This window comes from Salvelinus namaycush, chromosome 11 (genome assembly GCF_016432855.1).
Source record: "Salvelinus namaycush isolate Seneca chromosome 11, SaNama_1.0, whole genome shotgun sequence".
NCBI lineage: Eukaryota > Metazoa > Chordata > Actinopteri > Salmoniformes > Salmonidae > Salvelinus > Salvelinus namaycush.
In genome coordinates, this window is record NC_052317.1 from 11743452 (window position 1) to 11769526 (window position 26075).

Here is a 26075-nt window from a genome sequence, read left to right on the forward strand (position 1 = left end):
GTGGAGGAGACGGTACTGCTCTGTTTCAGCCGTTAAGGGCAGCCTAGATGTGTGGAGGAGAAGGTACTGCTCTGTTTCAGCCGTTAAGGGCAGCCTAGATGTGTGGAGGAGAAGGTACTGCTCTGTTTCAGCCGTTAAGGGCAGCCTAGATGTGTGGAGGAGAAGGTACTGCTCTGTTTCAGCCGTTAAGGGCAGCCTAGATGTGTGGAGGAGAAGGTACTGCTCTGTTTCAGCCGTTAAGGGCAGCCTAGATGTGTGGAGGAGACGGTACTGCTCTGTTTCAGCCGTTAAGGGCAGCCTAGATGTGTGGAGGAGAAGGTACTGCTCTGTTTCAGCCGTTAAGGGCAGCCTAGATGTGTGGAGGAGAAGGTACTGCTCTGTTTCAGCCGTTAAGGGCAGCCTAGATGTGTGGAGGAGAAGGTACTGCTCTGTTTCAGCCGTTAAGGGCAGCCTAGATGTGTGGAGGAGAAGGTACTGCTCTGTTTCAGCCATTAAGGGCAGCCTAGATGTGTGGAGGAGAAGGTACTGCTCTGTTTCAGCCGTTAAGGGCAGCCTAGATGTGTGGAGGAGACGGTACTGCTCTGTTTCAGCCGTTAAGGGCAGCCTAGATGTGTGGAGGAGAAGGTACTGCTCTGTTTCAGCCGTTAAGGGCAGCCTAGATGTGTGGAGGATAAGGTACTGCTCTGTTTCAGCCGTTAAGGGCAGCCTAGATGTGTGGAGGAGAAGGTACTGCTCTGTTTCAGCCGTTAAGGGCAGCCTAGATGTGTGGAGGAGACGGTACTGCTCTGTTTCATTAACTGTCCTTGCAAAAACAACCTATGAAATGTTTGAATCCTTTATGATGTAATGTGATTTGTGGATTCAAATAAAGTATTTAAAATGTGTGTGTGTGTGTGTGTGTGTGTGTGTGTGTGTGTGTGTGTGTGTCAGTATTCCTAATACCATTTGCTGTGAATGGATCCCACTGATACAGTATAAGAGGGGATTTCAGGAACAAAATAACCATTACGTAAATGCCATGGTGTAAGCCATAGAGCAGTCTCTGTATCTCTAAAATACCCGCTCTGTGTTTCCAATCAGGAACCAGAGTTATGATTCTGAAACGATCAGTCATTGGTAGCTGGGTCGTTCCATGAAATGAGTGCCTTTTGCATCCCTTTGATATTTTAAGTAGAAATTGTGCATCAATAATGAATTTTAAAAGCCTGTTACATGAAATAAAGTGCCCTTTAATATAGACCACTTGGATAATTCAATAAATGAGATTTTTTATATGAATAAAGGCTTGCTAAAGTGCAAATATTCAGCATTTTGACATGTGCCTCCATCAACCTTGTGCCAATTCTAGGAAGATTTCAAGCCACTTAATCCAAACATGTCTCCAAGTTTTCACCATCATTGTAAAGCCCTAGCTATTTTGTAGCTTTGACGAAGTCATTTCTGAAGATTATTTATTTATTGTGATTAGTGATTCATTTACGTCTGTCCCTAATTCTCAGGTCAACCTTGTTATGTGAACTAAACTTTTAATATGGTGAAACTATTCCTTTTTTATTATTATATAGAAATATTAAACACCTAATAGTCAAATCATAGTGCAGGTGAGCTGGTAAAAAAAAATATAGGACAATTTTCTGGTGTTTTGTGGTGGAAAACTGAGCTGGTCGAGCATAACAAGTCAACCTTGTTACCCGTAGATAGACGGGCTAGAAATTACCGTTTTTTTTGGGGTGAAGCTTGCCTTCAATTGCTACTCTTTGTTGCACACAAAAAGCTTCCATTTCTGCTGTCACGAGAGGATTGATGGCTGATTTATGATTAAATTGTCAACCCTGTTACGGTCAACCCTGTTTCGGTCAACCCTGTTAATTTATTTGGTACTTAATAGGCACTTACTATAGTCTTTTTTAAATTATATATATATATAGGTGATATAAATGTCTTACCAATCCTTGCCAGGAGAGGGCGTAATCACTCTGTGGGATACTTGAAAAGTTTCTTGGGATGATTTGGGATCAGGGTTGTCTTTGAGCTAGTAATTGAAGTGGCAACATGTTTGTTTTTTGATTGATCATAGATATGGAAAGATAGCACACCTTTTATCTTCGTAAAGGCGTCTTTTGTTACAGCATGGGCAACACCATTGGGGGCTAGCTCCATTTTAAAGTAGTCAATGTATTCTTCTTCTATTGGTGTATTAGCGGTTTGTAAACAAACTAAAGAGGTGCATACCAACACCTAATGTGCTGGAGTATGTATAGTCTGAACAGTTTTAAAGCTGCTGACCTGGTTGGAATTCTGTGATTCTTCCTTATTAACCCATAGCAAGTTCCACCTAGTTGACTACTTCGAAATTGTGAAAGTCCTCAATGGTGCTGCCCATGCTAAAGCAGGCTTTTGGTCTATGATATTGCTACAACACCATTGAAGAATGCAGTTGCCCTACCCTTTACTGAATCCTCACCTTGCACAATTGATGGCAGCGGTGGGATCCGAACCCACACGATTGAAATGTATTTTTTTCTCGACTCATTTGCCTGCACCACACATCTGGGGCCTTCAGTTGTACCGACCTGATTCTGCACCGGTACATATCCAGAGAACATCATATGCCCTACGGATAGACTTATAGAGAGTGGAGCTATGAACGCCCGAATCTTCAACGTTAAGCCTTCTTATATAAAATCAGATAGGACTGGAGCATTAGGAGAGGAGCGTCATATGCCCAATAGCTTAGCTTAGCCCCTGTATTGTACTTTATCCACTGTATTCCACTTGATCCTCTGCTCTATCTGCTTTAGTGGCCAAGAGAGCATGACACGTATCCTTATCCCTGTCATCTGCATACTCATCCACTCCTGTATGTAAGGAAGATGGAGGAAGATGTTGTGTCTGTAGCTTAGCTTTGTAATGCTTCGTATTTATCCACTACTTCCACTCTCAGGGAAGAGGTGTGATCGGATGTCATATGCTTTCTTAGCATCTTTACGTAACCTATGTTTCAATCTGTAGCTCTGACAAAAATTCATTTTTGACATGGTTTTCCAGCTGTGGCCAGCCTGTTTTCATTGATTTGTTCAAAATGATTTACGCTTCAACCATGTCCCTCGTGGCAATGCAACGATCAGGTGTGCATGATGCTAGTGAGGACAACATTTTATTTTTGAACCAAATAAATAATAGATAGGGGGCAAAACTCTCCCCATAAAGGTAGATGAACCCCCATCCATCCTTGCACACACACCACCCCACTTTTCTATGCAGACAGACACTAGTGTGATATTCCTTACCCGGGCAGCTCTTGTTGTGAAATGGCTGAATCCCTCTCATGGTCCCGCAAAGGCAGATGTGTCTAGAGACACCGAAAACAAAAGAGACCTTTCACCATTAATATAAAGCTTTCCAAACTTAGTTCCATGCCATGCAAATGGACCCTCATGCATCCGTTGCAACGAATCCAAAGGAACAGTTCAACTCAAAGGGCTTAGCATTAACACAAATGCTATTACATTGTTACACAAAGCCAATTTCAATTCACATGGTAGATGTTTAGGGGTGAAGATGCATCAGATACATTTTCATGGTAGGATATTTGAGATACTTTGTTCAGAATTTAGCTCTAATGCATATTGAGCAGCAGAAGTGCATTGTTAAAGCATGTACGCAGGTACTAAAACTGCGGAGGGCTTTACTCAGCCGTAAAGGTTGAAGGTAAGCCACACATCACATCAAACCCATGGAACGTCCCCAAGCTCATCTCTGATCCTAATGCCTGTCAGATTCATGGGCCTTACAGATCGGTATTAAAACATTATCATCTGATCGTGCCATGCACTCAGTGTCACTGTGGTTCAACTTTAACCCCAGCCCTCACAATCACACGCATACAAACAAACAGACAAACATGGGCAGACGCAATCAAACATGCAAAGAAGGACATAAACAGACTCACTCCTCCCCAGAGTGCTAATAATAGCTCCACAACACCAACACATCTGTTCCTCTAAGTGCTCCTGATGGTGGGAGGTACTCACGGAAACAGAAACCATAGAGCTCTGATCGTCTGACACAAGATCTGAGACTGGGCCCCAGACTGAACAGTTGTAAGCACATTTTATAACGAATGGATTTACTTAACCAATGACGCCTGGTTTGCTTACAAAACAATTGACATTCACTTGAAAAGGAGGTGCATCTAAAAGGTGAAACTAAGCCCTCCTTCCCAATCCTATCATTATTGAGCAAATGATTTGTGTTCCAAAGCGGGACCTATTTGTTTACCTCCCACACTCTTGATGGACACTCTGTCCCACAGCACATGTGCTACCATGTACCATGTTCTTCAACCATGAGCGGTTAACAAGAGGAATTTAGTATCTATCTTTTTCAGTTAACTTCTCCAAGTACCCAGACTTGTCTTACAAGGCGTACCAACATTTCATATCTTCACTGGAACTTCATGATCATACCATCTCTGTTGTCTATCTGGTCGACACAGAGGTATGGGATGTCCACGGCACCTTTCTCCTCCCCTCTCCGGGTAGCAGTGCAGGCTGTCCGAACATAGCATGTCCCAACGGCCCTTGTTCTTGTCCTTGAGAGGGTGGCATTAGCAGGGGGTTTGTCCTTCAGAGATACAAATGACGAGGCTATGGGCATCGTAGTCTGAGTGCCTACGGTAGACTGAGTGGCTACTCCGTTCAGAGTCTCTGTGCATGCCACCCTCCAAAAGCCTTTAGGGGGTGCCCAGTGTCTGTGAGAGGAGGGAGATGAGGAAGACGAGGCAGAGGATGATGAAGGAGCAGGTTTTGGAGGAGGGGGGTCCTCCATCTTTCCGCCGGTGCTGTCCGACTGGATGTTGTCCAAGCTGGCCCTCCCCGAACCCACGAGGCTGCCCTGGCACACATCCAGCCAGGCCTCCCCTCTCCCCCTTCTATGCCCCCTTCCCCATGGTACCCCAGCTCTCCTGCTCCATCTGTGGTTCAGTCAGGTAGGTGTGGAGCTGTACCCTGGCCACCATCTCCTGCACCACATCGTCTTCACTACTGCTGGACCTCCTCCTTTGGTCAAAGCACCGGGAGGGCACGTGTTGTGGCACCTCCGCCCTACTGCGGGCCTTCTGCCTGGGCTGGGCCTGAGACGACAGGCCCCCCTGCCTGGAGCTCTAAGGCCCTCTTGTCCTCCAACTCCCTCTTTCTCTCTCTCCTGCTGGATTTCTGGGAGAGTGCCTTCACTTTGGACTGCAGGGCATGGACGGCAGAGCCTGGAGCAGAGGGGGAGGAGGGGGAATGTAAGGAAGAGGAGGCAGAGAGTGTGCCAGGCTCGGGGACGAGGCTCAGGAGGAAGCCCCGGTCATCAGAGGCTTTTGTCCAATGTGAAGAGCTGGCAGAAGGCGATATTTGTGTGATTTGCACATTTTCCTCCTCCATTGGCTGACAAGGCAAAGAATACAAGTTTGATTGGAACCTAATGAGGAGAAAGGGATCACTAATTGTTGCAGGCAGCTTGTAAAATAGACTCACTAGAACTATGATATCTAAAGTAGTGGATTTAATTCAATGTCTACCCTTTATCAAATGATTACTACATAGGATAATGGATAATCATTTAGAATAGAAATAAGCCACCAGTACATAAGAAACATATGTGTGATAGCTGACACTGTACTGACCATATAAAAAAGTGGTGTTGCCATAAAAGACATTAATGAATGATGAAGACATTAAAATATATATAAAAAAGTGCATTACTTGTGTGTTTTGTTCTATTTTTCTTTATGATCAGTTGCAGAATGATTAGGCACAGGATGTGTCCAGTTGTATTAATAAAAGTAAATAGTATAAGGACAACAATTATCTGTTACTAAGCATCCAACTGTAGGCTATCACACATGAATTAATTACCTATTTGCAATTGAAAGAATTCCCCTGACATTGAGTTTCAAGTGTACCAGAGGATAAAAATACACTATCACAAAATAATTTCAAAATGACTATAAAATATTTGAACAAGGTCAATAACCTACCTGGACATCCACCACCCTTAAAGAAAATTTGTGAATCGGTCCAATTCGACCAATTTACAAGTTTTCTCTCTGAAAAATGTAGTTAATTTAATCTAATTGTCCTAAGGTTCCATGACTTTGTCCACACAGGGCATCTGAACACACAATATACATTTTGATGATTTTCATTAAATGTTGGGTGTTTAATTTAACATTTGTACACCTGTGGTGTTCCTGGTAAAATTTGTGTATAAAATTGAGTTCAGGCACATGCCCATTCATCAGATGGACACAGTTCCTCTCCCAGACCCCCACATGCATGTGTGTTTGAGCACACACCTCACTCCCCTTCTTGGCATCCATGGCAACCTCCACAGGAACCTTTCCCCAATAGAATCTTCCCCCACGGGAACCACACCTGTTGGCATTCTCACAAACAATCGCAACATTGTTTCAATAATACATAGAACTTTTCTCGCAGCGCTGGTATATAGCTTTTTTGAGGCCTTGCTCACTATTCATTCTGTGACAGCACAATGATCTTGATCATATCTTTGATCATGACACTGGTGAGGAAGAGAGAGTCCTTTCACACAAAGTAGTCTGTGATAAATAGCACAATATATTTCATCTGAGTAGTTGTTATAGTCAAAATAATCCATACATTTTACTCAAAAACGAGTTGTATGAGCTCAGGTCAATGAGGCCTACAGGCCATAAATAGCTAATAGAAGTTCAAAACTTGTAATGTTCACAATAACTTAAGTTAAAAAGATCTAACACAACATTAGGAGATAATATATGTATTATTATGGATTTATAATCAGCTATAATGGGGCGGTCATTCTGGACCGGGAACACAGAATTAATAAACATGAAACGAACACAAAAGGAGGGTTAAAATCTTTCAATATACAATTAGGATTGTTGAGGTCAACCGCCTGTATTCAATGGAGAGTGATGCTATGCTACTAGTCTCAGTCATGAATATAAATAGCCATGCCGTGACAACTCTAATATAAATATGTTTTTCTCAAAGTTGCGGGATGTCACGTGTCTTACTTATCAAATCAAATGTATTTATAAAGCCCTTCTTACATCAGCTGATATCTCAAAGTGCTGTACAGAAACCCAGCCTAAAACCCCAAACAGCAAGCAATGCAGGTGTAGAAGCACGGTGGCTAGGAAAAACTCCCTAGAAAGGCCAAAACCTAGGAAGAAACCTTGAGAGGAACCAGGCTATGAGGGGTGGCCAGTCCTCTTCTGGCTGTGCCGGGTGGAGATTATAACAGAACATGGCCAAGATGTTCAAATGTTCATAAATGACCAGCATGGTCAAATAATAACAATCACAGTAGTTGTCGAGGGTGCAGCAAGTCAGCACCTCAGGAGTAAATGTCAGTTGGCTTTTCATAGCCGATCATTAAGAGTATCTCTACCGCTCCTGCTGTCTCTAGAGAGTTGAAAACAGCAGGTCTGGGACAGGTAGCACATCCGGTGAACAGGTCAGGGTTCCATAGCCACAGGCAGAACAGTTGAAACTTTAGCAGCAGCACGGCCAGGTGGACTGGGGACAGCAAGGAGTCATCATGCCAGGTAGTCCTGAGGCATGGTCCTAGGGCTCAGGTCATCCGAGAGAGAGAGAGAAAGAATTAGAGAGAGCATACTTAAATTCACACAGGACACCGGATAAGACAGGAGAAGTACTCCAGATATAACAAACTGACCCTAGCCCCCCCGACACATAAACTACTGCAGCATAAATACTGGAGGCTGAGACAGGAGGGGTCAGGAGACACTGTGGCCCCATCCGATGATACCCCCGGACAGGGCCAAACAGGAAGGACTTATATCAGTACACTCGTAACAACCAGTATTAAGAAACGTATATTCAATCAAATAAACCTCACGTAGCAAATAACCCATTCCTTTTTTTTGACCAAATTAGAAACGGTCATTGATCTCCATACAAAAAAAATCATTGCTTGGTTGGCGAAAAACGCCACCTACTTGAAGGGACAGATATTTTCCACCGACATGTGCCGCTACCGCTTCCTCTCTGGCCATATCCACTAGACGTGACAGATGGCGATGCTGCCCGACATGTTTGCTGTGCACTGGCATTCTCCCACCAACCGGGGGTGCAGTCGCTCCTCGCCCAACTCCAATGTTAGTTAACAAGCCAGACACTCAGTTGACACCCTCAAACTTCGGCAGCAGCCAAGCTGCATAGTCGACATGGCGACCGATAAAATAACACAAGATTTTTCTAAAGACAGATAAAAGTCTTCCAAGTGTTTTGGAATGAGTGAGTAATTTGTGCATGTAAACGCTAAAATGTTATGAACAGTAAACAATACATGTTAGTTAACGACGCCTAGTTTCTGAGCTAGCCTAGACAGCTGGCATGACTGAGAGCTAGCATCCCACTCAGCTCGCTAACTACGTAGCAGTATGTTAACTGGCTAATTGAAATTTACTCGCCACCAACATTCTACAACCTGGTTTAGTAATTGGATTGCCACACAACGATAGCTAGCTAAATCTTTGATATTCAGTTAACTAGACGTCTAATATAGTTAAACGGTAGTGTTAAATCTAGCTAACGTTAGCTAGCTTAGCTAACACAATTTTAGCTATTGCCACATGAAATGGCTTTACGTTATCTAGCTAGCACGATTTCCCTTGTAGTTAGCTATTTGTTTTACTTGTAATGTTAATGTGGCTAGTTTGTTAACAGCTAACGTTAGCTAACTTACATAGTTTCTTTAACTAAATTCGTTTCATGCGTTTTTGTTTTCATTTCAGTCATGAAAGCATCTAACGTTAGCTAGATATCTAAGGTTGTTTACCATATATAGTAGCCAGTTAGCTAATTTTCGCTCGAATTTAACTCCACTATTTAGCGACTTGCCATAAAGCTAGCTAGACGTGTTGTGTTTAACTAATTGGTATTTGAAATAAAACGCATGAATATATTGAAGCTGTAGCTAATCTTGCAGGATCAAATTGTTAGTTAGCTAATTCTGCGCAGCATAAGTTGGCTAACTAGCTACGTTAGTTCAAGCAGCATAAGTAGCTAGCTTCGTCGCCTCTTCGTCTTTGTCCACTAGCTAGCCAGGCCATAGGCTAACAACGTCAGTCGTTGTTTTGATCTGTTATTTGGCCGTCTGGGTGGCCAGCCATTCATTATGTATCTGAAGGCTGAATTTTCTTGCGATTTGAAAATGATTGAACCACCTAGAACAGGTTTAATCAGGTAGTTGGCTGGTTAACTAAAGACGACACTGCTGGATGGCAATCATGCTAACGTTACTAACTATTCAGCATGCCGGTGGTGGATTGTCTTTTTACCTAGCCATTTTGAATTTGTAAGGCAGCGGTATTGAACTGACTTGCCTTGTGCAGCTAACCAGAATCTATTCTCTAGGCGTGTTCATTGAAGCTATTCATATTGTTCCTGGTATTATTTTAATGAAAATATAGTTAGCTAGACGTTAACGTTTCTCTGTCAGCTAAGTATCGTTAGTTGGCTAACAGGACACTGGCCAATGGATTTGTCCAACGTTATTTTATTGTAACTCACGTTAGTTAAATGTAGCAATTATTGCTTGACCTGTGCAAAGAAGAGAAATTAGATCCACTTTATCAGCTCCTGTAACTTGGGTTGTTTGTTATGAGAAGTGTAGCTATGCAAATTGTTGCCAGCCATAAATGTCAACAATGACGGTTTGAGTCATCCGTTGTATCAAGGTAATTGGCTCGGCTAATGTTACATTGTGCAAGAGTTACTGTCAACACAATATAACCCACAGGCTTTTAACCAATGATGTATATAGAGTTCGCCCGTTTGTAGTCCTAAAACCCGGAAATGAGTTACCTTTGGTTAGTTAAAAACATCGATATGGGGGAAATAAGAAGGTTTTGGACTAAATGCCGAAAATAAGGTTGGAGGTTAACACAGGTTTAGGAGATTTTATACGTTTTGTTCTATGAGATTATAGCAGTCAGTTAACATAACCTTTATGAATTATGAAGCCTTTATGTGCTTTTTCTTACAACATAAATTCTTAAAAATTCACAAGGGACGTTAGCTGATAAAGATTCTCATAATCAAATGTTTAAAGATTTCCTAAGCTTGTGTTTACCACAGACCTTATTTTCAGCGTTTATCCAAAAATGGCATTCATTTTCCTCATAGGCTTTGTCCAACGAACCATGGCGGTGTTAGTGCCTACAAAAAGACGCCATTACTATTTCTCTCTGTAAACCCTGGATTGCAGATGCTATGTATTGGCAATGGATAGGCTGTGAAGCCACCGGTCGGCCATATTGGCACTTCCCAGTAGGAGCGGTCCTTTATAGGAATTAATGGAATTCTAGAATTAATGGAATTCTACAGTATTTCAATTACATGTTTCAAGGAAATTACATGAATTTAAGTATTTTTCTTGTTGTAGTGGGGACAGTAACATTAGCAGTCTCAAAATTATATTTTTATCGAATGATTTTATAAATGTTTTCATTTTGTAGTTTTATGTTTAGCTCACATATATTTCAAATCATTCATTAAGGTGTCTGTAATATAATAAATGTGTCCAAAAACGAATGTAGACGTTAATAAATGGATTTCTACAGCTTCAAAAATATGTTTAACAATGGAGTGCCAAGATGGAGACATGGTGACTTCAACACAGCGCCCCCTATTTGTCTTCTAGTGTATATATAATCCATTGCTTTTAACCCACTATGATTGTTTTCCTTCTCTTTCAGTATTTGTGACGTGATGCGCATCCACGATGTGTGACATTTGAAGAACAATTGAGTTCGGAAGAAAAATATTGATTCCAGTGGAATCTTCCAATATTTTTTTAACACTTGCACACACACCCACCCAACCCCTACACACGCTGCCCAGCCATGCCCGTGCAAGCACCACAATGGACAGAGTTCCTGCTGTGTCCCATTTGCACTCAGACGTTCGAGGAGACGGTGCGGCGGCCCATTTCGCTGGGCTGTGGCCACACAGTCTGCAAGATGTGCCTGAACAAGCTGCACCGCAAGGCCTGCCCCTTCGACCAGACGGCCATCGCCACTGACATCGAGCAGCTGCCCGTCAACACAGCCCTGCTGCAGCTGGTGGGGGGACAGGTGAGCCGTGAGACCTGGGAGAGGGGTGGAGGGGGGTGGCTCAATTCAGTTAGAATCTGTTCTTTGCGCTGTCCCACCACAGTGTTCCCCCTTTTCTGAGGTGCCAGTCTTTAGGGTTAGGGATACAGGATCATGGGAATTCTACCAGCAGAATAGTATTGGAGATTAATCCATCAGATGTGATAGTTAGGAGCTGATTGTGGATGTTTAGGGTGAAGAAACAGAGTAGTTAATGATAAGAGGAAGACCTAGCTATTGGGGAGTTATTTGGGATCTGTGTTGTTCAGAGATCTTTCTGGTCAGTAGTTGTGGTGCATGTACCTGGTAGCCTTAAAGGTAGGGATGGGCATGAGTACTCGAACGTACGTCTCAACTCTATCTTTAACCCAGAGATCACGTTTTTCTTTAAATACTGCAATACTATTTGTCAGATTTATTTTGTAACTCCTGCTCTACCCAATACATATTCCCACACACTGACACACCAACACACACATATCCACACACATTTATACTGACTGCACACACACACTCACATACAATCTTCATTTACGCTCCTGCTACACTGTTTATCATACACCCTGATGCCTAGTCACCTTATCTCTATACATAGCTACCTCTTTCACTACAGTATTCTTGCACATTGTAAATATGGTACTGGAACTGACCCTGTATATAGCTTCTTACTTTCTTGTTCTTATTTTTATTGTGTGGTTTTGTTCTACTTTATCTTATTTTTAGTTCTGCATTGCTATTAATTACTGCATTGTTGGATTTAGAGCCTGCAAGAAATGTCACCTTACTTGTGACATTGACATTTAAAACCTGTTATATTGTCAGAGAGTGATTAACTATCACCTTACAACTTATTTAAGATTCAAAAATCTAAATGACAACTATTTTATGTCAAGTGCTTCTGATTGGCTATGGGGTGTCTGTTTCAGGCGCATAGCGCGAAGTGGGCACTATCAGCATGTTTGCCAAACGCAGTGAGGTTTGGAAGCAAGGTATTTTGATCAAACTGATGAAACCCATGTGCAATGCAATATCAAGCTCTCCTATCACAGCACATCTAGATCCATAAGAAATCATATGCTTATCAAGCACAAATCGTGAGAGTACTCGGAACAGTCAAAAATGTAAAATGTCCATCCCTACTTAAAGGTGTGTCAGAGAGGGTCTGAGAGTAATAGCCTATTCAGTTATGATCACTAGCTATGTTTCTATTAACTTGTCCAGAGATTTTTTTGTTTTTTGTTGTTGTCAACATTTAGGAAGTTCACAAAGAAAATAGATGTGACAATTGCCCGCAAGGGTGCGTTACCATTTAACTATCTTGCCGATTTAAAAACTGCTGGACGTAATGACGTCACACCTATTTAAAAAATAAAAACCTTAAAAAATAAAATTACAGTGTCGAATAAAAATAGTGGTTGAAGGGTTTCCATTACCCATTTAGGCAAATTGTGCATGAATACATTTGTGACAGCCTGTATGCCCCCTCACCTCAGGTAGCCTGTGAAAACCAGCATGGATAGAATGCAATAATTTACATATTTGCCGTATTCTAATAATTGTGTGCCAACGTATCACCCCGGGCCATGCCATGGTGAAACGTGCACTCCTGTAGATTTGAAATAATTTGATGGTGCAACTTGCCAGCCAACCAGAAAGCAAGCTGAAGCAATTCAGGCATTCTTGAAAGTCAGGACAATCCTTGTCTTGCAAATATATATATTTTTATATAGTTAAAATAGATTTTGCAAGCAGTGGGTATTTAGAATTAAATGTGGAGTGGAGCTTCCAAACTTATTTGGCAATCAACATTTATAAGAAAAACTATTTGTCGCAAATAAGGTTTAACAAAAGAAAAATCCACACTTGACTCCTGGCTGTCCACCTGGTTGTGCTGCTGCTCCAGTTTCAACTGTTCTGCCTGTGGCTAATGAACCCTGACCTGATCACCGGACGTGCTACCTTGTCCCGGCCAACTGACATTTACTCCTGATGTACTGACCTGTTGCACCCTCTAGTCTAAAACCACTGATTTATTATTTGAACCTGTTGGTCATCTATGAACGTTTGTTCTTCAAGATGTTCAATCTGGCTTTAAATGGCCATGTACTCTTACAATCTCCACCCAGCAAAGCCAAAAGAGTACTGGCCACCCCTCTTAGCCTGGAACTCTCTAGGTTTCTTCCTAAGTTACTTCATTTCTAGGGAGTTTTTGCTAGCCACCGTGCTTCTATATCTGCGTTGCTTGCTGTTTGGGGTTTTAAGATGGGTTTCTGTATAGCACTTTGTGACATCTGCTGATGTAAAAAAGGGCTTTATAAATACGTTTGATTGATAAATGTTGTCGCTCCTTTAGAAAATGTATTCTATATCTGCCGTTTCCATTACAGATTGTTTTTGTCGAATAAACCTGGGTCAATGGAAACCTGACTATATATTAAATCACAAAAGGCAGTTTCTGTTTGGGATGTTACTCACCAGGGCGTCTCGTTTTTTTATTAGATTGTTTTTTGGGGTGTGGTGATGGCACAGTAGTGTTGTGGGATCGCTAATGTTGTCGATGTGAAAGGACATTGTTCTGATGCAGAGTGGTGTGGCAGATATTGATCCATTTATTCGTGAAGTTGCCAGATGGCCTGTCAGGTAACATTACTATTACTGCCAAGACGCGCTGTCATCACACTGTTTCCTCTATTAAGAGTGACAATCTGTGATAAAATTTGACTCACATAGCCAGCCAAGGGTGTCAAAGATGCTATAGCTGTGAAGTTTGGTCAATTCTCTCTGCTCAGTGCGTGTCTATGCCCGTTGACATACAGTTATAAGAACTACAGGGTTTTTCCAGGATCAAAAAGGGGCTTAGGTGGCGGGTGTGTGGTCAGTGTAATTGTGTATGTTACATTTGTTTTATTTGATTACTTTATTATTTCTAAGAAATCTCATCTCTATAGAGCTGTTGCCTATGCTGTCCGACAATCACTCTTTTGTAGTTCTTCAAAGTACTTTTTATGACTGCTGAATACCAACTATCAATCACTCAGATCATGTATTTTCATGGAGATACCTCAGGATGCAACAGCTGCTGCTCTATATCACGTCACGATCACTGTGGTGGGCCTGGCTGCCAAGTGGGTGGGTCAATGCCATCCCAGGCCCACCCATGGCTGCACCCCTGGCCAGTCATGTGAAATTCATAGATTAGGGCCTAATGAATTTATTTAAATTGACTGATTTCCTTATGTACTGTAGCTCAGTAAAACCTTTGAAATTGTTGCATGTTGTGTTTATATTTTTGTTCAGTATATGTCACTGCGTATAGGGGAAGTAGAACCTGAACACTCAATACATAACTGTATTGATTAATTAATCTAATTATATTATAAACCAAAGGTCTTTGTTTGATTATTTGACTGTGTAAATTAACCCATTTACACACTTCCCAGCATCCTATTAAATGTGACACGTGTTTTAATTGTTTATTTTCATATATTAATATTCCATTGTGCCACTTGTGTGTCCCATCAATTCCAGGTTCCCAAGGTCCAGCCGGTGGCCCTTATCACCAGCCCAGAAGACGCGCAGCACTATGAGGAGGCCAGTCAGTGTGTGGAGGAGCTGGCTCTCTACCTCAAACCCCTCAGCAACACCAGAGGTAAAACGCACGCGCATACACAGTGTTGAACCAGCTCTGACTCAGGACGATGATAGTAGAATGGGTCCCTGGTATAGTAGTAGATGATAGTAGAACAGTAGAATGGCTAAAGAATTGCAACATTTACCTTGAGCTAACTCTGCAAATGGCACTCCTGGGTTATTTGAAAAAGTCATAGTCAATAGAGCAATGATACTTTTAGCAGAAAAATATATTTAATTTACAATCTGTAGAACTATGAGAATAGAAAGGGTCGGAACTTCTGTGAAACATCACAGCACAGTTGAAAAATATATGGCAAATACACATAAAAAAATGGATGGTGTTAAAAGATAGATGGGAGGGATTGAGTCACTGAAGGGTGGGACTAAAAACGAGATAACAAATGTAAAATATACTGTGTCTGTAAAATGTATATAGCTACAGAACTTTTGTGAAACAGCACAGTTAAAAATATATGGCAAATACACATCAAAAATGGAAGGTCTTCAGAGATAGATGGGAGGGGTTGATGGTAGCTGGAGGATGGGATTAACAACAAACAAAAGGGAACTATTGTAAAATACATTGTGTCCGTAAAATGTACAGTGCATTCTGAAAATATTCAGATCCCTTGACTTTCTCCATATTTTGTTACATTGCAGCCTTATTCTAAAATTGATTTAATTGTTTTTTTCCCCTCATCAACCTAACCCTAACCAATAATGACAAAGCAAAAAGTTATTTTTTATTTTTATTTAATTTTTGCATATTTATATATATACATTTTTTTATTCACGTAAGTATTCAGACTCTTTACTATGAGACATGAAATTGAGCTCCGGTGACTCCGGTTTCCATTGATCATCCTTGAGATGTTTCTACAACTTGATTGGACATGTGGTAACTGTGGTAAATTTAATTGATTGGACATGATTTGGAAAGGCACACACCTGTCTATGTAAGGTCCCACAGTTGACAGTGCATGTCAGAGAAAAAAACCAAGCCATGAGGAAGAAGGAATTTTCCGTAGAGCTCCGAGACAGGATTGTCGAGGCACAGATCTTGGGAAGGGTGCCAAACATTTCTGCACCATTGAAGTTCCCCAAGATCAGTGGCCTCCATCATTCTTAAATGGAAGATGTTTGGAACCACCAAGACTCTTCCTACAGCTGGCCGCCCAGCCAAACTGAGCAATCGGGAGAGAAGGGCCTTGGTCAAGGAGGTGGCCAAGAACCCGATGGTCACTCTGACAGAGCTCTAGTTCCTCTGTGGAGATGGGAGATCCTTCCAGAAGGACAACCATCACTGCAGCACTCCACCAATCAGGCCTTTATGCTGGAGTGGCCAGACGGAAGCCACTCCTCAGTAATAGGCACATGACAGCCTGCTTGGAGTTTGCCAAAAGGCACCTGAGGACTCTGACCATGAGAAACAAGATTATCTGATCTGATGTAATCAAGATTGAATTCTTCGGCCTGAATGCCAAGCGTCACGTCTGGAGGAAACCTGGCACCATCCCTACGGTGAAGCATGGTGGTGGTAGCATCATGCTGTGGGGATGTTTTTCAGTGGCAGGGACTGGGAGACTAGTCAGGATTGAGGGAAAAATGAACAGAGCAAAATACAGAGAGATCTTTGATGAAAACCTGCTCCGGAGCGCCCAGGACCTCCGACTGGGGTCGGCGGTTCATCTTCCAACAGGACAACAACCCTAAGCACACAGCCAAGACAACGCAGGAGTGGCTTCGGGACAAGTCTCTGAATGTCCTTGAGTGGCCCAGCCAGTGCCCGGACTTGAACCCGATCGAACATCTCTGGAGAGACCTGACATTATCTGTGCAGCGATGCTCCCCATCCAACCTGACAGAGCTTGAGAGGATCTGCAGAGACGAATGGGAGAAATTCCCCAAATACAGGTGTGCCAAGATTGTAGCGTCATACCCAAGAAGACTCGAGGCTGTAATCACTGCCAAAGGTGCTTCAACAAAGTACTGAGTAAAGGGTCTGAATACTTATGTAAATGTGATATTTCTAAAAGCTTGTTTATTGCTTTGTCATTATGGTGTATTGTGTGTAGATGAGGGGGGGAAACTATTTAATCAATTTAAGAATAAGGATGTAATCTAACAATGTGGAAAAGGTCAAGGGGTCTAAATACTTTCCGAATGCACTGTAGTATATGCTGGAAGTAGAAGCCTAAGTGTTGTCCATTAGTTTACTCCAATTAGGGGAGGGGTGGTAGGGTTAGGGAAAATATATTTAAAAGAGATAATGTACTTTTATTTGTTATATATTTTTACCAAAAAATTGGGGGATTGGAAGTGATGCAGACAATAACATTTATGCAAGCTGCAATCTATCGGCAATACAGTTGGAAGTCGGGAAGTTTACATACATTAAGGTTGGAGTCATTAACTCGTTTTTCAACCACTCCACAAATTTCTTGTTAACAAACTATAGTTTTGGCAAGTAGGTTAGGACATCTACTTTGTGCATGACACAAGTCATTTTTCCAACAATTGTTTACAGACAGTGAGTTATAAGTTAAATAATCTATCACAATTCCAGTGGTTCAGATGTTTACATACACTAAGTTGACTGTGCCTTTAAACAACTTGGAAAATTACAGAAAATTATGTCATTGCTTTAGAAGTTTCTGATAGGCTAATTGACATAATTTGAGTCAATTGGAGGTGTACCTGTGGATGTATTTCAAGGCCTACCTTCAAACTCAGTGCCTCTTTGCTTGACATCATGGGAAAATCAAAAGAAATCAGCCAAGACCTCCGAAAAAAAATTGTAGACCTCCAAAAGCCTGGTTCATCCTTGAGAACAATTTCCAAACGCCTGAAGGTACCACTTTCATCTGTACAAACAATAGTACGCAAGTATAAACACCATGGGACCATGCAGCCGTCATACCGCTCAGGAACACCATCCCAACTGTGAAGCACGGGGGTGGCAGCATCATGTTGTGGGGGTGCTTTGCTGCAGGAGGGACTGGTGCACTTCACAAAATAGATGGCATCATGAGGGAAGGGAAATTGTGGATATATTGAAGCAACATCTCAAGACACATCAGTCAGGAAGTTAAAGCTTGGTTGCAAATGGGTCTTCCAAATGGACAATGACCCCAAGCATACTTCCAAAGTTGTGGCAAAATGGCTTAAGGACAACAAAGTCAAGGTATTGGAGTGGCCATCACAAAGCCCTGACCTCAATCACATAGAACATTTGTGGACAGAACTGAAAAAGTGTGTGCGAGCATGGAGGCCTACAAACCTGACTCAGTTACTCCAGCTCTGTCAGTAGGAATGGGCCAAAATTCACCCAACGTATTGTGGGGAGCTTGTGGAAGGCTACCCGAAACGTTTTACTAAGTTAAACAATTTAAACTTCTGGCCCACTGTGAATGTGATGAAAGAAATAAAAGCTGAAATAAATAATTTTCTCCATTCTGACATTTCACATTCTTAAAATAGTGGTGATCTTAACTGACCGAAGACAGGTATTTTTTAAAACAATTAAATGTCAGGAATTGTGAAACTGATTTTAAATGTATTTGGCTAAGGTGTATGTTAACTTCCGACTTCAAATGTGTCTTTTTTAAATTAAAAACCGTTCTATGGTGTCTCTTTCTCCACCCCCCCAATCTCCTTCCCGTTGTCTTTCACCAGGGGTGGGTCTGAACAGCACGACCCTGAGTATGCTGAGTCGACCCATGCAGAGGAAGCTGGTGACCCTGGTCCACTGTCAGCTGGTGGAGGAGGAGGGCCGGGTGCGGGCCATGAGGGCAGCAAGATCTCTGGGGGAGCGCACGGTCACAGAGCTCATCCTGCAGCACCAAAACCCCCAGCAATTGTCGTCCAATTTGTGGGCCGCCGTCCGGGCCAGGGGCTGCCAGTTTTTGGGCCCAGGTAGGATGATATCAAGTTTACACACACACCCGCCTTGACTATACCAGAATTTCTCAAACCTCTCCTCGGAGACCCCCAGCCGTTCCATTTTCCAGTTGATCTTCCGTAGCAAACTCCCAGATCGTCCAGAGCTAATCCTCAAGTTCTTGACTAGTTGAATCACTGCTAGTTCAGGACGACAGCAAATTTGTGAAACATCTGTGGGTCCCCAAGGATAGGTTAGAGAAACACTGTCTTATACAATGACATTTACTACCGTAAATGTTTGTATGTTTTCAAACTTGCACAAATGTCTTCTCAAATGCTGTGGGTGTGCTTGTGGTCTAAACCTACTTGTATGCGTTCTCCCACCCAGCCATGCAGGAGGAGGCTCTGAAGCTGGTGCTTCTGGCTCTGGAGGACGGCTCAGCCCTGTCCAGGAAGGTCCTGGTGCTGTTCGTGGTCCAGCGGCTGGAGCCACGCTTCCCCCAGGCCTCCAAAACCAGCATCGGCCACGTGGTGCAACTCCTTTACAGGGCCTCCTGCTTTAAGGTAGGTCTGACTCTACCTACAAACACAGTTCTAGGAGCTGGTTCTTGTTCATTTGGTACAAACCGGAGTGAAATGGAGAGGTACTATCTAACGTTCTCCAATAACAAACACGGTTTTGTTTTCTGTTGTATAGTGTTTTGGAACGTTCGCTAGAGTGTGCTCCAATGAATATGACCCAGCATAGGCCACGTGGTTCACAAACATGTTTTGGGCTATGACCTCCCTAAAATTCTCTAAACCATCTATAACCAATCAGTAGATCCTGACCCAGTGTTTTTAGGAAACTCTAACCTAACGCCCTCTTTCCCGGTTGTCTAGGTGACCAAGCGGGACGAGGACTCGTCGCTGATGCAGCTGAAGGAGGAGTTCCGGACGTACGAGGCGCTGCGGCGCGAACATGACTCCCAGATTGTCCAGATCGCCATGGAGGGCGGCCTCCGCATCGCCCCTGACCAGTGGTCCTCCCTGCTCTACGGGGACCAGTCACACAAGTCCCACATGCAGTCCATCATTGACAAGGTACCTGTGTGTCTTCGACAGTGTCTGCGTCTGTTTAGGTCTATGTTACTCGTCCTAGAAGTAGCTGTCATGTACAGTACCAGTCAAAAGTTTGGACACACCTATTCATTCCACGGTTTATGTTTTTACAATTTTTTTCATTGAAGAATAATTGTGTAGTCTTCAAAACTATGAAATAACACGTATGGAATCATGTATTAACCGAAAAAAGTGTTAAACAAATCTATTTTATATTTAAGATTCTTCAAAGTAGCCACTCTTTGCCCTGATGACAGCTTTGCACACTCTTAGCATTCTCTCAACCAGCTTCATGAGGTAGTCACCTGGAATGCATTTCAATTAACAGGTGTGCCTTGTACATTTGTGGAATTTCTTTCCTTCATAATGTGTTTGAGCCAATCAGTTGTGTTGTGACAAGATAGGGTTGGTATACAGAAGATAGCCCTATTTGGTAAAAGACCAAGTCCATATTATGGCAAGAATAGCTCAAATAATCAAATAGAAACAACAGTCCATCATTACTTTAAGACATGAAGGTCAGTCAATCCAGAAAATGTCAAGAACTTTTAAAGTTTCTTCAAGTGCAGTCACTAAAACCATCAAGCGCTTTGATGAAACTGGCTCTCATGAGGACCACCACAGGAAAGGAAGACCCAGAGTTACCTCTGCTGCAGAGGATAAGTTCATTGGAGTTACCAGCCTCAAACTGCAGCCCAAATAAATGCTTCAGAATTCAATTAACAGAAGCATCTCTGTTCAGAGGAGTGTCAACATCAACTGTTCAGAGGAGACTGCGTAAGTCAGGCTTTCATGGTCAAATTGCTGCAAAGAAACCACAACAATAGGAAGACATGCTTGGGCCAAGAAACACGATCAATGGACATTTAGACCAGTGGATATCTGTCCTTTGGTTCCCACCGTGAAGCATGGAGGAGGAGGTGTGTTGGTGTGGGGGTGCTTTGCTTAACAAGCTGGCTACCACAGCATTCTGCAGCGATATGCCATCCCATACGGTTTGTGCTTAGTGGGACTATCATTTGTTTTTCAACAGGACAATAACCCAAAACACACCTCCAGGCTGTATAAGGGCTATTTGACCAAGGACCGTGATGGAGTGCTGCATCAGATGACCTGGCCTCCACAATCCCCCGACCTCAACCCAATTGAGATGGTTTGGGATGAGTTGGACCACAGAGTGAAGGAAAAGCAGCCAACAAGTGCTCAGCATATGTGGGAACTCCTTCAAGATTGTTAGAAAAGCATTCCAGGTGAAGCTGGTTGAGAGAATGCCAAGAGTGTGCAAAGATGTTAAGGCAAAGGGTGGCTATTTGAAGAATCTATAAAATATATATTGATTTGTTTAACACTTTTTTTGGTTACTACATGATTCCGTATATCTGTTATTATTTTATCGTTTTGATGTCTTCGCAATTATTCGACAATGTAGAAAATAAAGAAAACCCTTGCATGAGTAGGTGTGTCCAAACTTTTGACTGGTACTGTACGTCGTACAGTCCATTATCAACGAGGTGTGTGTCAGTTACGCATATTCACAAAAATCCCACATTCACTCATGTAAACATCTACTTATCAGTTTGTGTATTTGTCTATATAACTGTCTGTGTGCACACATGAAACCACAAAATACCCATAAGCTTCCACTAAAGGAGCAGCACTTTGTCTGTGGGTCAATCCTTCACAATAGAAAACATGTTATTGCAAACAATGCTGATAGGATACAGGATAGCAGGAATGATCATATCCACAAAAGAGTGGGAGAAAATCCAGGTGCAGGCACTCAAATGTTGATTAGAATTTTCATTAATATCCCGTGTCCCCTCCAGTTGCAGACGCCGGCTTCGTTTGCCCAGAGCGTCCAGGAGTTGACCATCGCCCTGCAGAGGACGGGCGACCCCGCCAACCTTAACCGCCTCCGACCACACCTGGAGCTCCTGGCCAACATCGACCCGAGCCCCGGTGAGAGAGACACACACACACACGCTGGCTCCCATGCACATCACACACCCCGCTCAGGGCCAAAGCTTGACAATGATGCATGCAACTGAAGATTGTATTCGAACCACAGACACACCAGGTCTGCCTTTCCGCATTCAAAATTGTTCTCTAAGTCACTCCTGTTTTTGTGTTGTCCCCATTATGGGACGGATGGTACCATTTAGCTGAAAGCATTACCAGGAACTTAGCCAAATTATTGCATTCCCCTTTTCGGTCCCATCAAATTCTCGAAGGGCAGGGAACAAGTGCATAGAGGGAGTTTTCTTGAACTTTCTGGAATGAAATACAGCCCAGTGTGTTCCAATAGTTAAGTGGTAAAGAATCAATCAATCAGTGTAGAACAGGTTGGGTTTGTTTGTTTGAGCTTCATGTGGCTGTGGTCAGGGAGAAGAAGTTGTGATGTTATCAGACTGATTCAAATGAGTATGACTCATTGGCCCTTATGACTCATCTCACCTATGGATTTTTACTATCTGTCATTCCAATCATGGTTAAGTACCGTTTCATTGAAGCACTTTTGTTTAAGAGCCCTTTAAGCAGTAGCCTATGTTTGAAAGAGAGGGAGTGAAGTACCCAGACAGCCAAATTCTTTTCCCAATTATTTGCATGTCTGATACCTATCTGGTATTTTTCCTTATGTTTAACAACCACATGGAATCTCATCTTTTGACTTCCCGATTTTTATACCACCTGCATATGTGGATCTCAATCCTGATACAAACCCGATCCACCATTTGCGACCTCTGTCTACACGCTCAGATAAGATCATTTTGCTCTGAAGTGTTTTTTGGTTGTTGCACATGACCTGCTGTTACCATGACAACCACCCCAAATGTTCGAAAAGGAGAAGTGACATGAAATGACCATTGCATCGGTGTACTACTTCAGAGGATACATCAGTGTGAGTGTGCAAATCTGATATGGGTCACATGTAATTCTGAGTGTGGACAGTCAGGAAAAAATGGAAAACTGATATGGAAAGAAAATCAGATTTGGGTTCTTAGAGTGGCTATGTAAACACAGCCGTATTGTCATACTTGTGTATGTGTTACCCTTTTTTTCAGGCAGCTTTCTTATTTCTTTAACTATGCTAGTACTGATAGAGAGATAGCCCCCACCTGATAGAACCCAGGTCTTATCAGGGCATAAAATTAACTTTTTGGTCTACAAGCCACAGTGACGGGTAGATTTAAAAATCTACCAGCCACTCAGATCTTTTACCAGATATTTTGTTGTTGTTGCCAAAATTACACCAAAACAAAAGAGGATGAGTGAGCTTTGTAATGTTTCTAAAACAATACATTAATTACTAGTAAGAACTAATGTGGTATGTTTCAGTTCATTTTGTGACCAGTGTCTTTTAACCAAAATATCACAGATGAGGCAAATGTTCACCTGCCCCTTTAAGGGTGGGATGTTACCGTGGTAAAGCGACTCGAGTCATGTTTGTGCGTGTGAGATTGAGTCTGACTAGTACTATTGTCTTCTCTTCCCTAACAATTGAAACTCCAACATAGAAAAACAACCTACCTTATGAATAAAACAATGTAAATAGCCAAGAAACGCAAGGACAAAGTCTCACTTCAGTAGACTTTAGTTTCAAGTAAATTAGACCAACTTTTATGCCTGTACGCACCGCTTCTAAAGAATGAGTCTTTCACTCAGCTCTTAACGTGTGCTCAGCCCCCAGCTAGACAGTGTTGCAGCCCGAGGTAGAATAGGCTATATAGGATTCGTAGTTCTTTGACTTTGTGCGATTTCATTTACCAGCTATGAATCAAAACGGCAGAAATACTTTAAATGTGACTAGCTGTTTTCATTATCCTGTAAATGTGATCATACTTGACTATTTTCATTCACAAATGCGAGTGACATGCTCGCACTGTGGAGCCCAGACCACACGCCGATGTGCCTGGTGAAATAGACATCTCACCTGCCAATGCCAAAATCTACCCGCAGGTGGCGAGTGTTCATTTTAGGCCCTGGCTTATATGTATATATATATATATATGTGTGTGTGTGTGTGTGTGTGTGTGTATATATTTATGTATGTGAGTGGCAGTAATAGGGAAGGGGGTGTATATGGTTAGCATCTAGGCCTACAGGACACTGTGTTTTACCATGAGTTAGTAAACCCATGAATGATACGGGGAAGATATACCATAAGAATGTTTATGCAGTGTTGCCAGGTCAAGCTAAAAAAAATCTAGCTCAATGAGCATTCAAACCCTACCCAGAAGGCCTGAAAACTAGCCCAATTTTTTTATTGTTTTTGGATCAAGTGATCATTTGCCATACACCCTTTCCCCATAACTTTATCAAGCCAATTAAGGATTATCACGTTAGAAGCAAAATTCGGTTTTCCTCCAAAATAAGAATTATTGCAAGCTATGACATTGCTTAATCATAGCAGTCAAACGAGTTAAATCGGCATCCATTGATGGAAAAGTATATGGCGAGTTTTATAAGGGCGAATTATCTTTTTCACTTGCCACATTCAAATTCCTATATTACGTCATAAGGCACAAGGGCTATGGTATATGGCCAATATACCACGACTAAGGGCTATTCTTAAGCACAATGCAAAGCGGAGTGCCTGGATACAGTCGTTAGCCATGATATATTGGCCATATACCACATACCCCCGGGGTGCCTTATTGCTATTATAAACTGGTTACCACTGTAAATAGAACAGTACAAAGTATACCATGGCTTTCAGCCAATCAGCATTCAGGGCTCAAACCAGGTTTATAAATGTAAATCAATCCTCTTTGCGCATGTGCATAACTATAGATAAATCCGACAGGAGAGTTTGAGTGATGAAAGCTGGACAGAGGATCTCAATCTCTGAGCAAGAAACACTTGGATGAACACAAAAAAACTAATATTAGTCTTTTCTCTGGCAATTGTGCCGTTATTATGTGCCAGATGTTAAGACTACAAACCCTTTTCATTAAAATGGGTGTAGGCTACAGACTAAAATCTGGTTTTATGATTGTAATTACATTTAGCCATAGTTTGCTTAGATAAAAGCAATTAGCCTATAGCCCCTGATAGGCCTACATCTAATTTCAGATAGATTACAGTAGCGTAAACAAGATGTAGGCAAGATGTAAACTGAACGATTTAGCAGCTTGCTTAGTTCAAATTAAGACTAATTTATTCATGAGTTGCGAGGCAATTTCGCAGTAAGAAGTGCTTGTTTCCCAATAGCCTGCTGCAATAAACTGGGGTCATAATTTAAATAACGGAATTAAATATTAATAACATACAGTACCAGTCAAAAGTTTAGACACCTACTCATTCCAGGGTTTTTCTTTTTTTGTACTATTTTCTACATTGTAGAATAATAGACATCAAAACGATTTATTTATGTCCAAATAGCTATTTTTGTTAGCGTGTTTGGTAAACAAATCCAAAGTCAGGAAGCGCGTTCACTAAAAGCAAACTATGTCAAAAAGTTCCGTAACAGTCAGTAGAAACATGTCAAACGATGTATTTAATCAATCTTTAGGGTGTTTTTTACATAAATCTTCAATGATGTTCCAACCGGAGAATTCCATTGTCTTCAGAAGTGGGATGGAACAGAGCTCCCTCATGTGAACGCGCATGGTCAGAGCATGGTCAACTCATGATAGACCTTACTCAAGGTTCTACACACTGTTGACATCTAGTGGAAGTCGTAGGAAGTGCAAACTGACCCATATCCCACTGTGTATTCGATAGGCGATGAGTTGAAAACCTACAAACCTCAGATTTCCCACTTCCTGGTTTGATTTTTTTCTCATGTTTTTGCCTGCTATATGAGTTCTGTTATACTCAGACATCATTCAAACAGTTTTAGAAACTTCAGAGTGTTTTCTATCCAATACTAATAATAATATGCATATATTAGCAACTGGGACTGAGGAGCAGGCAGTTTACTCTGGGCACCTTTTCATCCAAGCTACTCAATACTGCCCCTGCAGCCATAAGAAGTTAAGCACTTTGAGCACAGTGCCTATAAATAATTTATATTAAGAGTTATTGTTAATCATTGACATAACCGACCAAGATATCTAAGTTATCAGCCTCACTATTGTAATTCTGTGTTATACTCCTTCAGGCCAAATATTGACTCCTATCTCCCTCCGTTCTCTGGGTCTCTAGACGCCCCCCCTCCCACGTGGGAGCAGCTGGAGAAGGGTCTGGTGGCGGTGAAGACTGTAGTCCACGGCCTGGTAGATTTCATCCAGAACCACAGCAAAAAGGGAGCCGACCCACAACAGGTACCGTAGCTCACACGCCT

At 42.1% G+C, this 26075-nt stretch overlaps 1 protein-coding gene across 1 annotated transcript in view; it reads left to right on the forward strand.

Moving 5' to 3' along the window:
* Window positions 1-8191: 8191 nt before the first annotated feature.
* The window catches only part of LOC120055822 (roquin-1-like), a 34693-nt gene continuing 16809 nt past the window's right edge, over window positions 8192-26075 (forward strand). Inside the window, exons 1-8 of the mRNA XM_039003809.1 lie at window positions 8192-8312; window positions 10778-11155; window positions 14702-14822; window positions 18482-18721; window positions 19077-19252; window positions 19571-19771; window positions 21616-21748; window positions 25937-26055. Of these exons, the coding sequence (XP_038859737.1) occupies window positions 10925-11155; window positions 14702-14822; window positions 18482-18721; window positions 19077-19252; window positions 19571-19771; window positions 21616-21748; window positions 25937-26055 (1221 nt within the window). The 5' untranslated portion in view covers window positions 8192-8312; window positions 10778-10924. The remainder of the gene's footprint in view (window positions 8313-10777; window positions 11156-14701; window positions 14823-18481; window positions 18722-19076; window positions 19253-19570; window positions 19772-21615; window positions 21749-25936; window positions 26056-26075) is intronic.